Source organism: Denticeps clupeoides, chromosome 15 (genome assembly GCF_900700375.1).
Source record: "Denticeps clupeoides chromosome 15, fDenClu1.1, whole genome shotgun sequence".
Classification (NCBI taxonomy): Eukaryota; Metazoa; Chordata; class Actinopteri; order Clupeiformes; family Denticipitidae; genus Denticeps; species Denticeps clupeoides.
In genome coordinates, this window is record NC_041721.1 from 5,517,485 (window position 1) to 5,538,635 (window position 21,151).

Below are 21,151 nucleotides of genomic sequence, written 5' to 3' on the forward strand. Positions count from 1 at the left end.
CCACTGACATGGAAAATTACTGCAGCAATATCATCATCATCATCATCATCATCATCATCATCATACACTAATTCTTCCCAAAGTGTCCCCGCTGTTGTCAGGATCCGGTCCGAAATGGGGGTTACTCCGGTCCAGTTTCATTGTAAAAAAAAAAAAAAAAAAAAAAAAAAAAAAAGGCTCGGGATTCGAACCGGTGACCTTCTGATTACGTGGCCACTTCCTTAACTGCCACCACTGACACACTTATATTGTATTTATATTGATGTTCTTTGTTAGTTATGTAATTTAAAAACCAGAATCATGATTATTGGCCAAGTATGTCAACACGAGTATTTTATAAAGTTGTCCTGTGTAATGTTCCCTAATCGTTCTCACCTGTGTTAATTGTATAAAGCGGCCCTGTTCGTTTCTGTCCGCTGTCAGGTCTTTAACGTTATGTTCCGTCTTCACCAGTGTCTACGTCTCTGATGTCTCCCCTGTCTTGTGTTTCACAATTAAACCCCTGTTTCGTGATGTCAGGTGAAAGCGTCCTTCATTCCACGTCTTCGTGCCTCGTCTCTCTTCGTCCTTCTTCTCCGTGCACCCACCGCGTCATGCCCGCATGGACGTGCCAGCTGTGTTCATGGAGGAGACGATTAAAGGTCCTGAGCCGCGACGCCCGGTTTCGCGCCACTGGATCTCGCCGCCAGTTCCAACAAACACAGACACCGACTAACTACCGTCCTCCCGGCCGGTCTTCTAACAACGTTTTAACCACGTCTGGTCCTAAAGTCTCTACCTGGAACTCGTACTTACCTGCAAATAACATCAAAACGACAGCATATGACATCAAGAAAATCAGCTTCATATCGACGTTACTGATCCTTAAATCCACAGCTTGTTGGTTGCAGGTCTCGTCTTAACAACAAGTCCACGTGAAACTACTAAAGGTGGACTGTGGGGTGGAGATTTATTGAGGATGGAACGTTGGAGGAGGGCGGGAGTTTCCTGAGGAGGAGACAGATTCTTGTTATGCTTGTTGCCTCTGGCGGTTTGTTCCCTGAACCGTGTGTAGAAGGAGAATTTTACACTGTTGTGCTGAGTGGAGAGAAATTCGGACCAAGAGACGAAGTCGAATAGAAACGTGGTGATGAAATAAAATATAAGAGGAAACATTCAAGTCTGATAAATGCAGCGTGGATAAAGAAGCTGGAGCTGGAAGGTGAATATGTTCACAGAGGACAACATCTCAGTAAATATGGACAACTAGTCAGAGAAAAGAAGGAGAAAGTCTGTGTCAAGTGTAAGTTTCAGGAAGAAAGTGTTTAACAATGAAATAAAGACCTGATCTTTCACCAAGTATTAGTCTCCTTTTCTACCTTTTTCTACTCTCTGACGTGGGGAAATGAAGGATATATTGGTGTTAAATATCATTTACTTGTATTGATTCCCTGACTTTCTCTCTGTCCCAACAGTCAAAGCAAAAAGTGATTGTCATTGTGAAACACAGCACACAGTGACACAACGAAATGTGTCCTCTGTATTTAACCATCACCCTTGTTGAGCAGCGGGCACCCGGGGAGCAGTGTGTGGGGACGGTACTTTGCTCAGTGGCACCTCAGTGGCACCTTGGCGGCTCGGGATTCGAACCGGCGACCTTCTGATTACGTGGCCACTTCCTTAACTGCCACCACTGACACACTTATATTGTATTTATATTGATGTTCTTTGTTAGTTATGTAATTTAAAAACCAGAATCATGATTATTGGCCAAGTATGTCAACACAAGTATTTTATAATGTTGCACGTCTTTCATCCAACACAGTACAAAACATGATTAGTATTTTAACTCGACCGTCTACAGAAAATAATGTAATGCTGCTATTTTATTTGGAACTTCATATGAGAAGAAACAAAACTTGTTCTCTTAGCTAAACATAAAGATTTTATTCCGAAACGTATGCACATTCAAGTACACAATCCATTTTAATAGTTCATATTGCATAATTTCAGATCATTTCAGACATTTCCAGCTGTAAACTATCTGATGACATTTGTCTAAACTCGATGCTAGTTCATCTTAAACCAAATGTAGTTTTATTTATGTAGGATTTATTTATACCATCATAATGACTAACAAGTGTACAGTGTAATAATATACGACACTTTCATTAAAGACTACATTTTTATATAAAAGGCCATTTTATAACAATGCAGCTGTTTTCACACAAGGTGACAGTAGAATACTGGGTAACACTCACCAATGAACCAGGACAAAGCGCGACTGGTTTTTAAAAATGTATTTATTTCATCAGCTGTCATAATCACAAGCACATGGGACAGTGGGGGCCTAACAGATAAGGAAGCGACCCCGTAATCAGAAGGTTGCCAAGGTGCCACTGAGGTGTCACTGAGTAAAGCACCGTCCCCACACGCTGCTCCCCGGGCGCCTGTCATGGCTGCCCACTGCTCACCAAGGGTGATGGTTAAAAGCAGAGGACATGTTTTGTCACGATCACTTTCACAGTGTACATTATGCAAATGGAGGCATTTAGCAACTTCTAGCTACTTTTGAGACAGGAAATAGCTTCTACAGTGAACAACAATCTTGGAAAAGTTAGTTGTTGTGCCACCCAAAGTAAAAAAAGCACAACCAACGTGGTTGGGATGTCTGATAGCCCACAACTTCTACCTTGTACTTGTCTCTTGGATCCACTACCACGTGTGCCAGAGTGGTTTGGTTACACTAGATTCATAGCTTCTGTTCCCCTAAATGTGTGTTTTTGTGTCTTTTATTTTATAATTTCCTGAACTATGTACTATTTAGGGTTAATTATGTTAACTACCTGTTTGGTTAATTATCTGTGGGACATGTAAGTGTTTTATTGGTTTTGTTTACATGAAACATGTCTCTGTATTTCTTTGGCGTTTAATTTATGTTGTAGAGTTCTGTGAGTTATAAAACTCTTTCATCATCCCCCTTTGCTGTATGGTAGAGGCCATGACCCTGATTTAGTGGGTCGGTAACCCGGTTTCATCCTCTTGGACACGTCATGGGCAGTGAGAGGTATGTGGGGGTCGGTGTCATGACCCGGTCCGGAAGGGTTTACTCCGTTCCAGGTCCGGACCGGAGTTTCACGTTAGTCCTGTGTAATGTTCCCTAATTGTTTTCACCTGTTTAAGTGTATAAAGCTGTCCTGTTTGTTTCTGTTTGCCGTCAGGTCCCCTGTCCTGTTCTGCACCATTAAACCCCTGTATTGTGATGGCGATTGCGTCCTTCTTCCTCGTCATCTTGTCACCTCTTCGTCCTCCTCTCTGTTCACCTGCCTCGTCACGCGGAATGTTTTTATTTTTTATTAATATGATGTACATATTAGAAATATTTCACGTTCTTATAATGTTTGAAATAATATATAATGTATATTGTATATGGGTGAGGAAGGAGAGATTCGTGTGTCTGTATGGTTTGCTTTCTGTGCAGTGAGAACAATACAGGTGTTTAGCAATCTTAAATAAAAAAGGCGCGAAAGAAAAACCACAACGCACACATGGACGTGAATAGGCATGTAAGGTGAGAGATGACATGACTAATGTTTAGGTAGCTTAAAGTCTAAAGTAGGCCTGGCCGACACAATTTCAGGTCTTAAAAAGAGGACGGATGGTCACCCTACTCTAACTCCATATATGCTGTTACTTGTCTTTCACTTTCCTGTCATTCGCTTTATTCATTCATGTATTCTGTTTAATTGCTCTTTGTATGTAAAACTGAGTTCAGTCCAAATTGAACCCCTGCATGTAACTCTGCAGCAAATTACTTTTTAAAATACAGACACATAACGATAAACATTCTGAAGGCATCAATGACTGATGGGGGCGTGTCTGTCACTCTACGGCAGCCAATCACTGTTTTGCACTCCGGCTTTTCAGAAGCCCTTTGTCATACAGAACAGCGTGAATCGCCCACAGCTTCTCTGTCATACTGATTCAGACTTTTCAGTACAATCTGTAGGCAGAAAAATGTGCACATTATATGATTTAGTTTTCAACTCCCTAGCTGTTCACACATTAATGACTTTAAAGTTCCTTTCCAATCTTACCGAATCTTACCAACATGGTAACGTCTTCATACACAGACAAGGATGCAGCACTCGTTAAAAAGAGTAACCAGCCTGGTTTTAAATGGCACGGACATTAACCGGCCTTTTTTATTTAATTACCTGCACAACTTCATGTGCGGTCTGTATCATTCAAGCAGTTTCAATCAACTCATAGGTGAACTTTTCAGATCTTTTTCTCCTTACGGCCATGTTCACAGAACAAAGACATGTTTTGCACACACATACAGAGAAATACAGATCTATCTAATTCTAATATTGAAGCAACATTTCAGTGAGATGGAATACAGGGAGTGCAGAATTATTAGGCAAATGAGTATTTTGTCAACATCATCCTCTTCATGCATGTTGTCTTACTCCAAGCTGTATAGGCTCGAAAGCCTACTACCAATTAAGCATATTAGGTGATGTGCATCTCTGTAATGAGAAGGGGTGTGGTCTAATGACATCAACACCCTATATCAGGTGTGCATAATTATTAGGCAACATCCTTTCCTTTGGCAAAATGGGTCAAAAGAAGGACTTGACAGGCTCAGAAAAGTAAAAAATAGTGAGATATCTTGCAGAGGGATGCAGCACTCTTAAAATTGCAAAGCTTCTGAAGCGTGATCATCGAACAATCAAGCGTTTCATTCAAAATAGTCAACAGGGTCGCAAGAAGCGTGTGGAAAAACCAAGGCACAAAATAACTGCCCATGAACTGAGAAAAGTCAAGCGTGCAGCTGCCAAGATGCCACGGAAGGGATTATCGTGTTGAATGCTGAACTGCAGTCGATGAAAAGCATTTTAACATAATTTCCCTTCCGAGTGTCCAGGTTGGTGAGTGCTGTGTGGATGAGATGGGAGATGGCGTCGTCTGCACAGCGGTTTGGAAGGTAGGCAAACTGCTGTGGGTCAAGTGTGTCCGGTAGTGATGAAGTCTCTGACCAGCTGTTCAAAAACTTCATCACTACTGAGGTGAGGATTATTCAGCATAAATAAATAAAATGAAGTATTTACATATTGAGCATTTATCAGACGCCCTTATCCAGAGCAATTTACAATCAGTAGTGACAAGGACAGTTCCCCTGGAGACACTCAGGGTTAAGTGTCTTGTTCAGGGACACGTTGATAGTAAGCGGGATTTGAACCTGGGACTTTGTGGTCTTCTGGTTCACAGGTGTGATTTCTCACTGAAGGCATCAAAACTATGAATGAACGCATGTATGAGTTATGTACAAAAAAGGTGAAATAACTGAAAACATGTTTTATATTCTAGTTTCTTTACTCTGATTACTGCTTTGTACACTCTTGGCATTCTCTCCATGAGCTTCAAGAGGTCGTCACCTGAAATGCTTCTCCAACAGTCTTGAAGGAGTTCCCAGAGGTATTTAGCACTTGTTGGCCCCTTTGCCTTCACTCTGCGGTCCAGCTCACCCCAAACCATCTGGATTGGGTTCAGGTCCGGTGACTGTGGAGGCCAGGTCTCCACTTTTTGTTAAGTTCATAACTCCACATGTGTTCATTCATAGTTTTGATGCCCTCAGTGAGAATCTACCAACGTAAATGGTCATGAAAATAAAGAAAACACATTGAATGAGAAGGTGTGTCCAAATGTTTGGCTTGTACTGTATATCAAAACTGTACAATACAGATAAACATATGACGATGTCAGAGAATGTTTTAGAAACATGAAACTTATAGCAGCATAAAAGAGTGATAAAATATCAGAATTATTGTTTGATTGGATCATATATTAGCTCTTGGGGAGACGAGGTCTTTCACTCCCTCCAGGTAATACACGACACCGCGGTTCATCAGTCACAGATGGATTTATTCCTTCGTTACACTTCTCCGCCAATCCACCATAAAATCCACCGTCAAACTGTCATTACATAAATGTACAGAATGATCAACGTAACTATAACAAATAAACATTTAAACTAAAATTGACATGCACAATAAAACAGAAACACAGTTAAACGTACCTCGCTGGCTGCACGTAACCGTGAGGGAATAAGTTCGCTTTAAAAACAAAAACTTAACAAGAAAACACTTCCAACTTCTTCTTTCTCTTCTTTACAGCTTACTTTCACTTTGAAACAGCTTATTTATGCCTTCCTTAATTTACGGCTTCTTCTAGTTTCTTAACCCTTTTTTGAGTCACTTAAAGATGACTGTGTGCAACAAGAATGTAACGTGGAAGAAAATGAGTAAACACAATAAATTAAACAAATTGACATAATTTACATTTATGGCAGTTAAAATGTCTTTCATCTCCTCCTTGTCTGATGTGGTCAGGCTGTGGATGTGGGTGATGAGACGTCTCTCTGACATGATGCCTCTCTCCTGCTGGCTTGTGGTTTAGCTCTTCTGTTAACTCTGGGTCATATTTTCATTTGCATCACTACTGGCTGATGATTCTCCTCCACAACATCAGACTCTTTTTTTCTGTTGGAAAACGAAATACTGAAGCAACAACAGATTTTATAAATCTCTTGCATGAATTATATTTTATTTCACACCCTTTATGCCCACTAAAGATGAGAGGGATTTTACCTGAATGTATTTTCCAAGATGGATCTTCTACTCTGGCCATTAGTGGTTCTTCTGCTTGCCGTGTTCCACGTTCCTCCTCTGACGCTGTGATGATGTTAGATTGTAGCTCAATGCCGTTCTCATCTCTACTGAGCTGAGGATTTTGTTCTGTTTTAAGAAACACAGATCAAGAGTGTTCAGGACATACAGCGCAGAATAATTTACATGTTATAATTATTACATCTGTATTATTAATCTAGGGTAAATCGTTGAGCTGCACTTACTTTTGTGTGACCTGTAGCAGAAGTAAGCAACACCCACCAGGACAAGAACAAGGACAAGGAGAACAACTCCAACAACGGCACAAACAAGTCCTCTGTGGTCTTTAAACACAAAACCCAGTTGAATCAGAACTTTTCCTAAATGAAGGCAAATAATGATGAAGATCAGAAGAGGCTCTTGGTTCCTCACCTCTAGTAGAACAGTCTCCAGCTGTGTAATTCTGGGTCTCCTCACTAACTGGGTTCTTCACCACACAGGTGTAGCTGGAACCCAGGTTCTCTCGACTGATCTGTATCTGGTTCCTGTTCTCTGGGTTCTGTAGTCCAGGTCCTGACCAGCTGTAACTGAGGAGATGACCGTCTGCTTCACAGACCAGAGTTACTGTAGATCCTGTTTTATTACAGCTGATACTGGTGTTACACACAGGGCCTGTATTTAGAAAGATAAAATATTACAAATCATCACAAATCCTTTAAAACCATTTACAGAAAAGATCAAATTCGCCATTTTCATGTTTCTTACCAATAACTTCCACTTGCTGAGTAAACGTCTCTATTTGTCCACCAATGGAAATTTCTGCTGTATACAGTCCACTGTCAGCTGTTGTCACCCTTGGGACGGTGACATCGCCTGTTTCTGTGTTCAGCTGAGTTCGATTCTTGAACTGTGAACTTTCTGAGATCTCCTGTCCCATCTTGTCCCACTCCACCACCTTCTTTCCATTGTGTATCCAGAGGATATGTCCTTTTATCTCCACTGATGTTTGGACATAATAATAAGTCCTTATTTGTCTCAACGTAGCGGTACCTGAAGTGTTACCTGCAATAAGACATTTAGTAGCCTAGTGAGAAACACACCCACTTAATACACCAGAAGAAGCAGGTTCAAACCCCACTTACTACCATTGTGTCCCTGTGTGTAACTCGCTGTAGATTAAGGTGTCTGATGAACGCTGGACCGTCTCTCCCAAGTAAAATGGAATGCTCACTGCCTGCATGTACCAGAAGATTTTTAAATGATCTGTGCCGTCCTCCAGAACATTTAATGTCATCTCATTCCTAACTACGCATCAAACGAGCCACTGGAGGAGCTGGGGAATCAGCTGGACCAAACCAAACCCTCGCCTAAATTATTCTCTTCAACACACACAGATACACGAACTCTCCTTAAAATCAATTAAAGTTCTACAAAACAAAATAACGGGAAGGACCATGCTGGTGCTGGGTGTGGTAACCGACCCAAGGCGACACAGTCACCGACTAACTACCGTCCTCCCGGCCGGTCTTCTAACAACGTTTTAACCACGTCTGGTCCTAAAGTCTCTACCTGGAACTCGTACTTACCTGCAAATAACATCAAAACGACAGCACATGACGTCAAGAAAACCAGCTTCATATCGACGTTACTGATCCTTAAATCCACAGCTTGTTGGTTGCAGGTCTCGTCTCAATGGCGGGAATTTTGCACCTTCTCTCTGTTCCCGCGACACGACTTTAAAGTCACGCTGTTATGATGCGGAGGAAATTTAAAACCAGCGGCGGACTGTGGTGGCGGGGTCTGCACGTCAGGTCCTACCGGCCGGTCTAACTTGTCTAACAGCTGGCTCCACACGTGAAACTAGCGGCTTTTAAAGGGGGACAGTAGAAGCTCCCCCCCCGGGCAACATGCTGTGGCCGGGAGTGAAGACACTTCGGTAATTATGGGGGTGGGTGGGGTGGAATTAGCGTAGTGAGGAAACTGGGGGAGAACATTTAGATACGCAGCGGAATTTACAGGTGCGGCTGGCCGCATTGCGGGAGGGACTCGGAGGGACCGAGGAGGGTCCGGGACAGATTCTTGTTATGCTTGTTGCCTCTGGCGGTTTGTTCCCTGAACCGTGTGCAGAAGGAGAATTTTACACTGTTGTGCTGAGCGGAGAGAAATTCTGACCGAGTGACGAAGTCGAATAGAAACGTGGTGATGAAATAAAATATAAGAGGAAACATTCAAGTCTGATAAATGCAGCGTGGATAAAGAAGCTGGAGCTGGAAGGTGAATATGTTCACAGAGGACAACATCTCAGTAAATATGGACAACTAGTCAGAGAAAAGAAGGAGAAAGTCTGTGTCAAGTGTAAGTTTCAGGAAGAAAGTGTTTAACAATGACAATGACGTAAAGACCTGCTTTTAAAATGAAGTCACATCATAATGAAGACCAGAACAAGACCTCACCTCTAGTGGAGCAGTCTCTAACTTAGTACTTCTGCTCTCTCTCACTAACTGGGTTCTTCACCACACAGATGAAGTTGGAACCCAGGTTCTCTCTACTGATCTGTATCTGGTTCCTGCTCTCTGGGTTCTGTAGTCCAGGTCCTGACCAGCTGCTTCACAGAGCAGAGTTACTGTAGATCCTGTTTTATTTTGGCTTGCCGTGTTCCACGTTCCTCCTCTGACTCTGTGATGATGTTAGATTGTAGCTCAATGCCGTTCTCATCTCTACTGAGCTGAGGATTTTGTTCTGTTTTAAGAAAGAGTGTTCAGGACATACAGCGCAGAATAATTTACATGTTATAATTATTACATCTGTATTATTAATCCATAGGTAAATCGTTGAGCTAAACTTACTTTTGTGTGACCTGTAGCAGAAGAAAACTCCCACCAGGACAAGAACAACTCCTCTGTGATCTTTAACACTAGAAGTCCCAGAGACCAGCCATTTGGCTTTTCTACCTATAAATCCCACAGGATAGTCAATTGACTGGAAGACTTTGGTAGTAGCCTAGTGGGTAAGACACTTGCCTGTGAACCAGGAAACCCAGGTTCAAATCCCACTTACTACCATTGTGTCCCTGAGCAAGACATTTAACCTTAAGTTGCTCCAGGGAGACTGTCCCTGTAACTACTGATTGTAAGTCGCTCTGTATAAGGGTGTCTGATAAATGCTGAAAATGTAAATGTAACTAATATCCTTAATCACCTGTGAACAGATGCTTTTGTCATGTAAACAAGGCGGGGCCATGCTGAGCCACTTCAAGGACACTTGTGTTTCACTTTGATATCTTAGGGAGAAATTAACACACATGTTTTTTTTTATAAAAACAGTACAAAATAAAATAAACAACAAACCAATCATTTGTACAAATATTTACAAATAATAATAAAAAGTGAGTGAGTACATTTCAGCAATCACTCACAATCTTGGCACTGCCATGGCATCTCCCGTCTGCATTTACCGCATGTGTATCTGTAGCAGTGAACACATCGCACAGTGGCATGATTGTTCTGGCACTGGTGTTTGACCTGGCACGTGGCTCTTTTTCCAGGGCTGGGTGTGGAGGGTTGTGTGCAAGCTCCACCAGGAAGTCCACCCGTCTTTCTTGCTTCCCGGTGCATGCTTGATATGGCACATGTGCATTCAATGCTGCCATGTCAATCATATTATAGGACACGGCAACTGGCCAGCGCCGTGTTCCTCTGCGGACAGTGTACTCCCGCACCATCTGGTCCATCACATCCACACCACACTTTGTGGTGTTGTAAAGGGTGACCGTGTTTGGCTTCCTTTTGGTGGTATTATCAGTCTGAACCACGCTGTGCATGCTGTTAAGAACATAGACGGTCTTCTTCCGTTTGGCCGAATACACCGTCAGTGTGGCATCAGTGGTTGAAAACACCTAATAAATAAGAAAATGTTATTTTCATATCACTTTTACGCACAATGACACACTTGGAGCTGTTGACTCTAAAAACCACAAAAGACCTGCAACATACCTGAGTGGTGAATTCACTGCGATCTGTTTGTCTGGCGGATTGAGGAATTTGCCGGCCAATCTTGTTGACTGTGCCGAGGATGGTGGTGACAGCGATGTGAAGAAATTGTCTGTGGTAACATTTCTGCCCTTGTCTAGGAATGGTTCCATCAGCCTCATCACTACATTTCAGACAGTGTCTCCCCTCTGGGACGACTGGGGTCCTTGCCAAGATATGGGAGGACATTGCAAATGTACTTGGATTTTAGGTCGCAAGCCACCCAAAACTTGATCCCAAACTTATCAGGTTTAGCTGCGATATACTGCAGGAAACAGCAGCGAGTCTTTGACGGGAAGAGCTGTTCATCAACGGTGATATGTAGACCAGGGTTGTAGGACGTGATGCAGTTGGTGACAAATGATCCCCACACACTGGAAATTGCAGCGAACTTATCAGTCTTTGCTCGATCACTGCGGGTGGACCTGTCATCAAAGCGTAGGTGTCGCGTGATGTCTTGGAAGCGGTTTCGCGGCATAGTTCCAGGGCCATGAACCAATGAGCATGCTCCGTTTGCTGTGCATGTTGGATAGTCCATTCTTGAATGCTACGAAGCAAGAGTGATGAAACACAGGAAGCTCTGAAGGCGACTCGTGATACTTCTTCTGGCCTTAGCCGTTGGCTCTCTATCTGCGGCGTACGCTTCTATTGGGCTGAAAGGGAGCAACTTTTAGCAGGCGATTTTTGGCCCAACCTCCTGTGGAGAGGTCATCAGCTCCCTTGTCCTCCTGCTTTTGTTGTGCAAAAACACTAGTTACCTGTGAACCCTGGCACACAATTCACTTTTTGTTTTATAATTCAGTGAGGATTCTGTACATGTATGAGCAGGTTTATCAACCATGGACCATGACTTCACTCAGGTTATGACAGAAAAATGTCCTGCACTTCAGATGGCAGTGAATGTCTGCTAAGGTGCACAAACAAAAAAGTGCAGAGTAGATATTTCCACTTACTTGTGGTATTTTCCACTTTCTTGTTTGAAATAATGAAATGAAAATAAAATGAAATAAAAATGAACCTGAAGACTGATCAGACGGCTCTGAGTCCAAATCCGGCTGAAGTTCTATGTCTTCTCCATCCGAGTTACAAGGGTTTACTTCACTCAGGAGTAACTCAGTCTTCTCTGCATGTTGTTTCTTTGGAGAGGAGGTTCGTACACCACAGAATTCTTGATGCCACTGAAGTAGTAGGCTATGTGCAGTGATATTTTATCCAGTTCAGCACAAAAGGAAGTTCTCTGCTATTAGCACCTTTTAGCAAACTTTTAGCAAGCAATTTTTTAAAGGTTTTTCTGACTTCTGTTGGCTATCCATCACATGTATATGCAGTGGCGTAACTATAGCCAGTTCAGCAGGTGCGATTGCACCGGGGCCCGTGTTCTCTGGGGGCCCGTCACTACCTCAGACCCCCCTCGTTAAAAAAAAACAAAAAAACTCAGCATTAAAATCCAACCATCAAATAAAAACAGCAAAATAAAGTTATCATCTTTCATTGTTGCCAAACTGTCATGTCAGAGTATATTTGTTTCTACTGAGATACAGCAAGGGTTTCTGGGAAGGCTAAATGTTTTATTGTGATTTTTAGAATGGACGGCTGCACATTGCAATCATCGTGCTGACCAAAACAAGTAGCATGCCCTTCAAACCCAAAGCGGCCGCAAGAAGCGCCAGGAACGTAGAGAGCTAAAGGAAAGGGTGGCAAAACTCCCGAAATTAGACCAATTTGGATTTGTAACCAAGAGTGGTCGTGAGGAGGACAGGACACGTAGCAGCAGTAACTGTGAACTGTCATGCAACAGTTAAGCTCTGGACCAGAAGCTAGCCTAACATATAACACAGAACATGTTTGATTTAGACCAGGGCTGGGAATTTAGCTCATTAATTAGATTAATTAATCACAGAAAAAGTAAACAGCAGGAGATCCGAGTCCCAGATCGCTGCTGCGTGAGCCAGAGCGCAGTTCGGTTCAGTGAGATTTGGAAGAAAAAAATGCCAAAATGGCAAATAAATGATGTCTTATACTGAAGCAACAACAGATTTTAGAAATCTCTTGATCTGGCCTTTTATTTGATTTCAGGCACTATATAAGAATAAGAATAAGAAGTATTTATCCCGAGTGAAATTCTTTTGTCAACATGCTCAATGTAGTAGGAGGAGCAAGAGGAATAAATTATATTTACAAAAAATTAGTACAATACAGCAAAAATCAAAAATAGCTTAAGGCTCAATAACAATAATGATATTTTGTACAGAATACACTTTGCACAGAAAATCTCTTGGGTGTCAGCTCATCATTTGTGGTTCAAGAAACAAAACCAAAAGTTACACAACGTAGAAGAAGAAGCACTACACTATGATGACTTTCACCTGGATATTTTAGCACGGATGTATACCTAGCCGAATTGCACTCTAGGGGGTGAGAACGAGTCTTCGAACTGTGAAATTACCACATCAAACGTGACGTGGTAACATGGATGCAGCTATTTAACTGAATAAACAGTTGGTAAACACAAGTACATCTTATTGAACATAATTTATTTTCATCACCAATTATCATAGTAGAACAGCTTTCTCAAGCAGTTTGTGATGCTTTTTGGAAACAGGAGATGAGCCCCTGGTCTAATGCGCCACCTGGCTTGAGAAACCCGTTCTCAAAGACTTACTTTTAGTCATTATTTGGGTAGCACACATATTCTGAATGCCTTCGGCAGAATTCAAATGAGCCATTTTAATATAGATTAATGTAGATTAATGTAGATTAATATAGAATCTAGATTAATCTAGATTAATTTTGTTTACTCTAGATTAATCTAGATTAATTCCAAGATTACAGTGATATTAATCTAGATTAAGAAAATTAATCTATGCCCACCTCTAATTTTTATATAAAAGGGCATTTTATAACAATGCAGCTGTTTTCACACAAGGTGGCAGTAGAATACGGGGTAACACTCACCAATGAACCAGGACAAAGCTCGACTGGTTTTTTGGTTAATTTCATCAGCTGTCATAATCACAAGCACATGGGACAGTGGGGGCCTAACGGATAAGGAAGCGACCCCGTAATCAGAAGGTTGCCAAGGTGCCACTGAGGTGCCACTGAGACAGGAAATAGCTTCTACAGTGAACAACAATCTTGGAAAAGTTAGTTGTTGTGCCACCCAAAGTAAAAAAAGCACAACGTGGTTGGGATGTCTGATAGCCCACAACTTCTACCTTGTCTCTTGGATCCACTACCACGTGTGCCAGAGTGGTTTGGTTACACTAGATTCATAGCTGCTGTTCCCCTAAATGTGTGTTTTTGTGTCTTTTATTTTATAATTTCCTGAAAACCTTTATTTTGGTCAGCTGTTCTATGTACTATTTAGGGTTAATTATGTTAACTACCTGTTTGGTTAATTATCTGTGGGACATGTAAGTGTTTTATTGGTTTTGTTTACATGAAACATGTCTCTGTATTTCTTTGGCATTTAATTTATGTTGTAATAAAGAGTTTTGTGAGTTATAAAACTATTTCATCATCCCCCTTTGCTATATGGTAGAGGCCATGACCCTGATGTAGTGGGTCGGTAACCCGGTTTCGTCCTCTTGGACATGTCATGGGCAGGGAGAGGTATGTGGGGTCGGCGTGCAGAATGTTTTTATTTTTTTATTAACGATGTACATATTAGAAATAATTTGTTAATGTGCACATGTTCTTATAATGTTTGAAATAATATATAATGTATATTGTATATGGGTGAGGAAGGGGAGATACGTGTATCCGTATGGTTTGCTTTCTGTGCAGTGAGAACAATACAGGTGTTGAGTGTAACATTCGCGCCACCTCTGCCACGCCCCCCAGCAGTCGACCTCTCACGTGTATTAGTGTGTGTTCTTCCGGGGCTCACCAGCACCCCGATTATTCCCACCTGTTCTTCATCACAGGTAAGTGGTGGTAATCACGGGTGCTTAGCGGGATGGGTCTGGGTAATGGGTGTGTCCACTCCTCTTTATAACCAGCCGGTCCCTCTAGTCCTGCGTTCGGTCTCCCTCACACAGAGTTCCTCGCCGCACCCCATGCTGTCCTTAAACGGCAATGACAGTGAACCCCCACGGTAGGACAGGAACTCAACTCTCCCCACTAGTCCCACTACAGCTCCGCCACGCCGCAGCTCCCCCTCTCTCTCCTGCTCTCTCCGTGTGTGTTTGTAGCCTGAATTCCCATGTGCTGTTCATCCCAGGCCACGTACCCCCCCCCCCCCCCCTCATTTCAACCTGCGTCCTCCATTTATCACCTGAGCTAGAGCGGAACGGGACATTGAGCAATCTTTAAAAAAAAAAAAAAAAAGACTCGGAAGGAAAAACCACTACACACGCATGGACGTGAATAGGCATGTAGGGTGAGAGATGACAAGCCTGGTTTTAAACGCCACAGACACTGACCGCCCTTTTAATTTAATAACTTGCACAACTTCATGTGCGGTCTGCATCATTTCTTCAAGCACTTTCACTCTCTCTCTCTCTCTCGCTCTCTCTCTATCTCTCTATATCTCACTATCTCTATCGTCAACAAATATATACAATACAGTACAATGAGACAATAATCATTAATGCAGGGTATGGAACAGTCATCAGAAAGAAAAGGAGGGAGCAAGATGCAAACTGCAAAGTTATAACAGCAAGAGGGAAAGAAAAGAAATGGATCAGAACAATAACAACTGAGAGATGTTATCATGCAGCTTTCTTACAGATGAAAAGATTTCAGTTTAATGTTTTTAGATAATATTTTTTTCAGTTTAGTATTAATAACCTTATCACATTTTTTAGATCGGCTATAGAGTCCTTGACCGTCCCTTGTCGCTTATCTATTTTGTAGAAACACCTGCTATTAACCTGACTTTTAATTAATCAATTGACTTTTCTAGCCAACAAATGGTCCTCTTGGGCAGATATATAATATATAATTCTGAAACAGAACATTTTAATTTGACTATTTTAGACAGTGTCACCTGAAGGACAAAACCGGGAATCCTGCTCACACACGATTAATATGACCAAACCTGACCAAATTGAGAAGTTACTCAGCCAGTTCTGTCCTGCCCTGATGCATCCCAACTAGCTCTAGTAGTTCAAGACAGCATAGCTCTGCCCTGTAGGGAATAATGTAAAGATTTATCCCGAACAGCTGGGATTCCTTCTAATCCTCATTTTCCCAAAAAGAAAATCCAATTTTCCTAACCGAAAGTGCCCAACAGCAGGAAAAAAAAATGGTCTTCTAGTCCTCAACCCTCTATGTCCTCAACTCATAAATCATCAATCTTTTTTGTTATAATTGTTCTGTCATTTCCTTTTTTTTTTTTTTTTAACTTTGTTTATTAGAATTAGAGCATAGGCAATAGCAATATTCTCAGAAGGTTACAAAAGAAAACAGCTCAAACTCTCAAACTTAAACAACCAAACAGAAGAAAAAGGATAATAATAATAAATAAATTATATATATATATATATTGATACATACATACACATTCAGATATACCCAAAAAAAATAAAAATAAATAAAAATAAAAAAAGAGGGGAAAAAAAAAAAAAAAGAAAAAAACACAAAAAAAAAAAAAAGCAGCCTACAATCCACCCCCACCATCAACCTATACAAAAATAAATAAATAAGTAAATAGATTTAAAACCACTTCTGCAGAGCTCCACCGAGACGCGGACTGTATCACCCAGGACCAGAAGGGAAATTCTTATTCTTAACCAGATCAAGGAAAGGACCCCATATCTTTTTAAATGTCTTAAGGGAACCCCTAAGTGAAAGTCTTATCCTTTCCAGTTTAACAAAATAAAGAATATCTCGTATCCAGTGAATTTGGCTGGGAGGTTTCGAGGATTTCCAGTTTGTTGTAATGAGTCTTCTTGCCAGTAAGGTAGAGAAGGCCAGCATGTCCCTTTGATGAACAGATAATGAAGAAGGTGAGGAGAAAACCCCAAACAATGCCCCAAGTGGGTTGGGCTCTATTCTTTTCCCCACAAATTCTGACAACATGTCAAATATTTCAGTCCAGTACTGGTGTAAAGAAGGGCAAAGCCAGAACATATGAATAATATTGGCAGGGGACTGCTGACATCGGTCACACAAAGGACTGACGCCCTCATAGATTTGTGATAACCGCAGCTTAGTGTAATATGAACGGTGTAAGATTTTAAACTGTATGAGGCCAAGTCTAGCACAAATAGATGATCCGTGAACTCGCAGCAAAACCTCCCCCCAAATCTCATCAGGAATTTCCTGTCCCAAATCCTCTTCCCAAAGTGTCTTCAGAGGGGTTAGTGAATTAGTACATATATTAAAAATCTGATTGTAAGTATGAGAAACCGAACCTTTCAGAGATGGAGTTGGTTTAAGAAGGTCATCTAAAACAGAGTCTGGGGGTAGATTGGGAAATGTGGGAAAGGTATGATGAGCAAAGCTACGCACCTGCAAGTATCTAAAGAAATGATGCTGAGGAAGAGAATATTTCTGAAGCAGTTGTGAGAAAGAGGCAAAGACATTGTCTATGTATAGGTCTTTAAAACAGTGAATTCCAGCTTTTGACCACATAGAGAACAGATCATCAACCAGAGATGGAGGGAACTGGTGATTTGCCGCCAGCGGGGCATAGGTGGAAGAAGTTTGTAACCCAAAGTACCGTTTAAACTGCACCCAAATTCTGAGAGTAGTTCTAACAATCCTATTTTTAGTATAAGGCAAAGTGGAAGACAGAATAGCAGAGTGCACTAAAGCTCTCAGAGATGTAGGTTTGACCGAATTTGCTTCTATTGCCAACCAATTGATTTGAGCATCTGATGGTTCGGACTGAAGCCAGTATTTGAGGATCCTAATATTAGATGCCCAGTAATAAAACCTAAAATGTGGTAAGGCTAACCCACCCAGTTTTCTTGGTCTTTGTAAGTATTGTTTGCGTAGTCTTGGAACTTTCTTGTTCCAGATAAACTCAGAGATCACAGAGTCAACTTTCTGAAAAAATGACTGAGGCATGTTCTGTCATTTCCAATGTTAAACTGCGCTTCAGATAATTTCCTATCTTTTTATTGAAACTTGAGTAGTGTGTAGAATTTGTGCAGAATACCCTGCACAAATTCACACCTCCGTTCCGTACCATATTTCAACAAAGCTGCTTTATCTAAAGGTTTCCTTCTATTTTCAATTTTCGGACAAATTGTAGAGGACACTGCAGAACAATAGGAGCAGATATACACGTGTGAGACAGATGAACTTGACCAAGAAGATTAGAAGAATTGTAGGACAAATTATAGGACAAAAATGTATTTTATTAACACAAATGTATTGTATTTTTATATGACACAAGCCAATCAGTTGGTCAATCATTAATGAATAGTATAGATTTTAACAAAGAAAAAGATATTGAAGCAGTAATACTGGTGCTTGTGAAATAAAGCAGACTCTTTCATCAGAAGGTGCTAAAATTATTGTAGAATAAATGATTATAAAGTTTAAATGATTATAAAATATAAATGGGTTAAAATGGGTGGCAGTAGCCTAGTAGTAGCCTAACATTTATCTTTGTATCAGATTGAATTTTTTCTAGATGCTCGGCTGGTTCTGTTTTATTTCCTCCTTGTTTTCGGGCTTCTGGTCCCTCTGTAATCTCTCCTCTTCATCATCTTGTATGTGATCCTTGTTCTGCTTGGCCTGAGGTCTCTCCTCATCACTCTCAAAATTCTGTAAAGCTTTTCAAACACAAGTTGTACAGATAAACAGATGTGTATTTATTAAAGTTTTGATGTTAAATGTCCCATGTTGTCCCATGTTAGCCCATTGAGACATACTGTATGTGATTTTGGGCTATATAAGAAATAAATGTTGTTGTTGTTGTTGGCACTTTATGTAGCCTGTTTTGTCCATGTTGCACACGAGCACTTCATGTTGGTCCATAACGTTGTTTAAATGTTACTGTCATGGTTCCAGTCCTGGGGGGAGGGCTTGGTTGCCCCGGTCCATGTGCCGGGTCAGGGTTCCATGGAGTCGATGAGTTCGTCCCTGATTACCTGACTGTTCGTGCTGTTGTTATTGTGTGTGTGTGTGTGCATGTGTGTGTGTGTGTGTGTGTGTGTGCGTGTGTGCGTGTATACTGCCCTCTTGTGTTTAGTCTTTGTCAGGTCATTGAATGTTCGTCTACGTTTACCACGATCCTGTACTGCGTGTCTCTGTTCTGAGTAAATCCCACATCTTGTCAAGTCATGCTTCTTTCAAGCGTCCTTCCACTATTCTATGCCATGTCGCCACCACCATGACAGTTACATGTTTTGGAGAAATTATGTACCGTCTAATCTGTATGTATTTATTTATGACAATAAAACTCACTCACTTGAGTGGCTGGAACTCTAAATGTGGCTCAGGGTTCTCCAACTGATGATTCTCCTCATCAGGATCTGTAATAACACAATATAGAGTCAGGCTTTGGGGCTGCATAAATGACCAAAACCAACCAAACAACGAAACAACCAAATTCTCTCACACACACCACACACATACACACACACACATACATATATTTCTCCTCTGATATATCTTGTAGCTGTGCATGTTTTGCATGGTTTCATAGACTTGTTACTTGGGGGGGGGTCACACCCAATCTAACTGAATTTTGAACCGTGGCTGAGGTCTCTCCTCTCCTCATCACTCTCTTTATTCTGTAAATCTTTTGAAGTAATGCATGCTGTGGTTTTGTGGTAGATGTTACAAGATGATCAGCAGTGGAAGGTTCTGAGCTGCACTTACCTCTGTGTGATTTTAAGCGCTTATAAACAGTCAGTCCAAGATTAACCAGCCCCAGAAGACAGATGAGCAAGGTGAGCAATCCGACAACATTTCCAACAAATACAGCAAGGCCACCTTCAAACACAAAGCTCAGTCTAATCAGGACTTTTTCTGAATGAAGTCAAATCATGATGAAGATTAAAAGAGGCTCTTGGTTCCTCACCTACAGCAGCAGAACAGCCAACAGCTGTGTAACTCCACTTCTCCTCACTCACTTGGTTCTTCACCACACAGGTGTAGTTGGAAGCCAGGTTCTCTCGACTGATCTGTATCTGGTTCATGTTCTCTGGGTTCTGTAGTCCAGCTCCTGACCAGCTGTAATTACAGCAGATCCTGGTGTTCCTAACAGGGTCTTGGCATAGTTAGAGAAGAATATGTATAAATCATCACAAATCTTTTTCAACATTCACTAATCCACTTTCGTTTTCTTACCAATAACATTCACTTGCTGAGTAAACGTCTCTATTTGTCCACCAATGGAAATTTCTGCTGTATACAGTCCACTGTCAGCTGTTGTCACCCCTGTGACGGTGACATCGCCTGTTTCTGTGTTCAGCTGAGTTCGATTCTTGAACTGTGGACTTTCTGAGATCTCCTGTCCCATCTTGTCCCACTCCACCATTTTGTTACCATTGTGTATCCAGAGGATATGTTCTTTATCTCCACTGATGTTTGGACATAATAATAAGTCCCCATTTGTCTCCACAGAGAGTCCCTGAAGCGTCATCTGCAACAAGTAAAGACATTTAGCCTGGTTATATATTCAAATATTCTAAGCAGCGGAGCATTCAACACAGCATTACTTATCTTTATAAACCCTGGCATTAAAACTCATTTTGCAAATACCCTGTGTTACAACATTTCCCCTAAATCATTGATAATAGTGTCCTCTTGACAAGAGTCTTCTCCACTTAAAGTAACAAATTGTCTAAAAATCCTGTCCAGACACAATAATGATGGAATATTTGAATGCATATAGAGAGAAACATTATCTATGCCAGGTTTACTGATGCAAGTCTTCCAAACTGTAATTGCTGCCAATTTATGATTAAAATATTACAATTACTTAAAAATATATATTTGTCAGTGATTACAAATTCCAAACTCATATTTTATTATTGAATATAAGCACATTTCTAAATCCACCTTCTTGTTATGCTCCTGTTAACAGAGAAGATCTTGTAAATCTGTTTCTGTGTGGATATAACAATAAAGATCCATGAAGTGTCACCTTGTACATTAATCAGACATATATTTTTCTAGTTTTATTGTGTAAAAATCCATCTGTTATAAATCTGACTGAATAGTAAACTACTACAACCGTACAACCTTCTTAAACCGTTTACAATGTTTTGAACTGGTCTGTTTTGCAGAAAAAGAAAAAAGGTGAATGGACCTGGACATCCAATCCAATCTAAACACAGTCCTGAATGTCAGATTATCTTTTCTAGAATAAGTACAGGAGGTTAAACCAGGATCTTTGCTCCCTTATTCATCTCTCGCACGGTTCTCTCAAACGGACCGAATTCAAATGTTACTCACCTGAAAATGCCTTCAGGAAAAACATATACATGAAATAACGCAGTGAATAACCAAGACTGCCTCTAATCCCTTTCACCCAGGGGAACCCAGTGTCAGAACAGGAAGTTAAAT

General features: G+C 41.1%; 1 protein-coding gene across 1 annotated transcript; it reads right to left on the reverse strand.

Moving 5' to 3' along the window:
- Positions 1-17,967: 17,967 nt before the first annotated feature.
- Positions 17,968-21,151, reverse strand: LOC114765243 (uncharacterized). Its single transcript, XM_028955323.1, has 6 exons — positions 21,041-21,151; positions 19,931-20,225; positions 19,662-19,850; positions 19,460-19,573; positions 19,047-19,110; positions 17,968-18,408 (listed from the first exon to the last, which is right to left on the reverse strand). Exons 2-6 carry the CDS (start codon positions 20,223-20,225, stop codon positions 18,393-18,395), a joined length of 678 nt encoding a protein of 225 aa, XP_028811156.1. The 5' UTR covers positions 21,041-21,151; the 3' UTR covers positions 17,968-18,392.

Excerpts from the sequence above, each read along its gene's own strand:
- LOC114765243 (XM_028955323.1), bottom strand. The coding sequence starts at position 20,225 with ATGACGCTTCAGGGACTCTCTGTGGAGACAAATGGGGACTTATTATTA. Across the intron at positions 19,851-19,930 it reads TCAGCAAGTGAATGTTATTG|ACCCTGTTAGGAACACCAGG; the intron begins GTAAGAAAACGA and ends AACTATGCCAAG. Across the intron at positions 19,111-19,459 it reads GCGCTTAAAATCACACAGAG|ATCCTGATGAGGAGAATCAT; the intron begins GTAAGTGCAGCT and ends GTGTTATTACAG.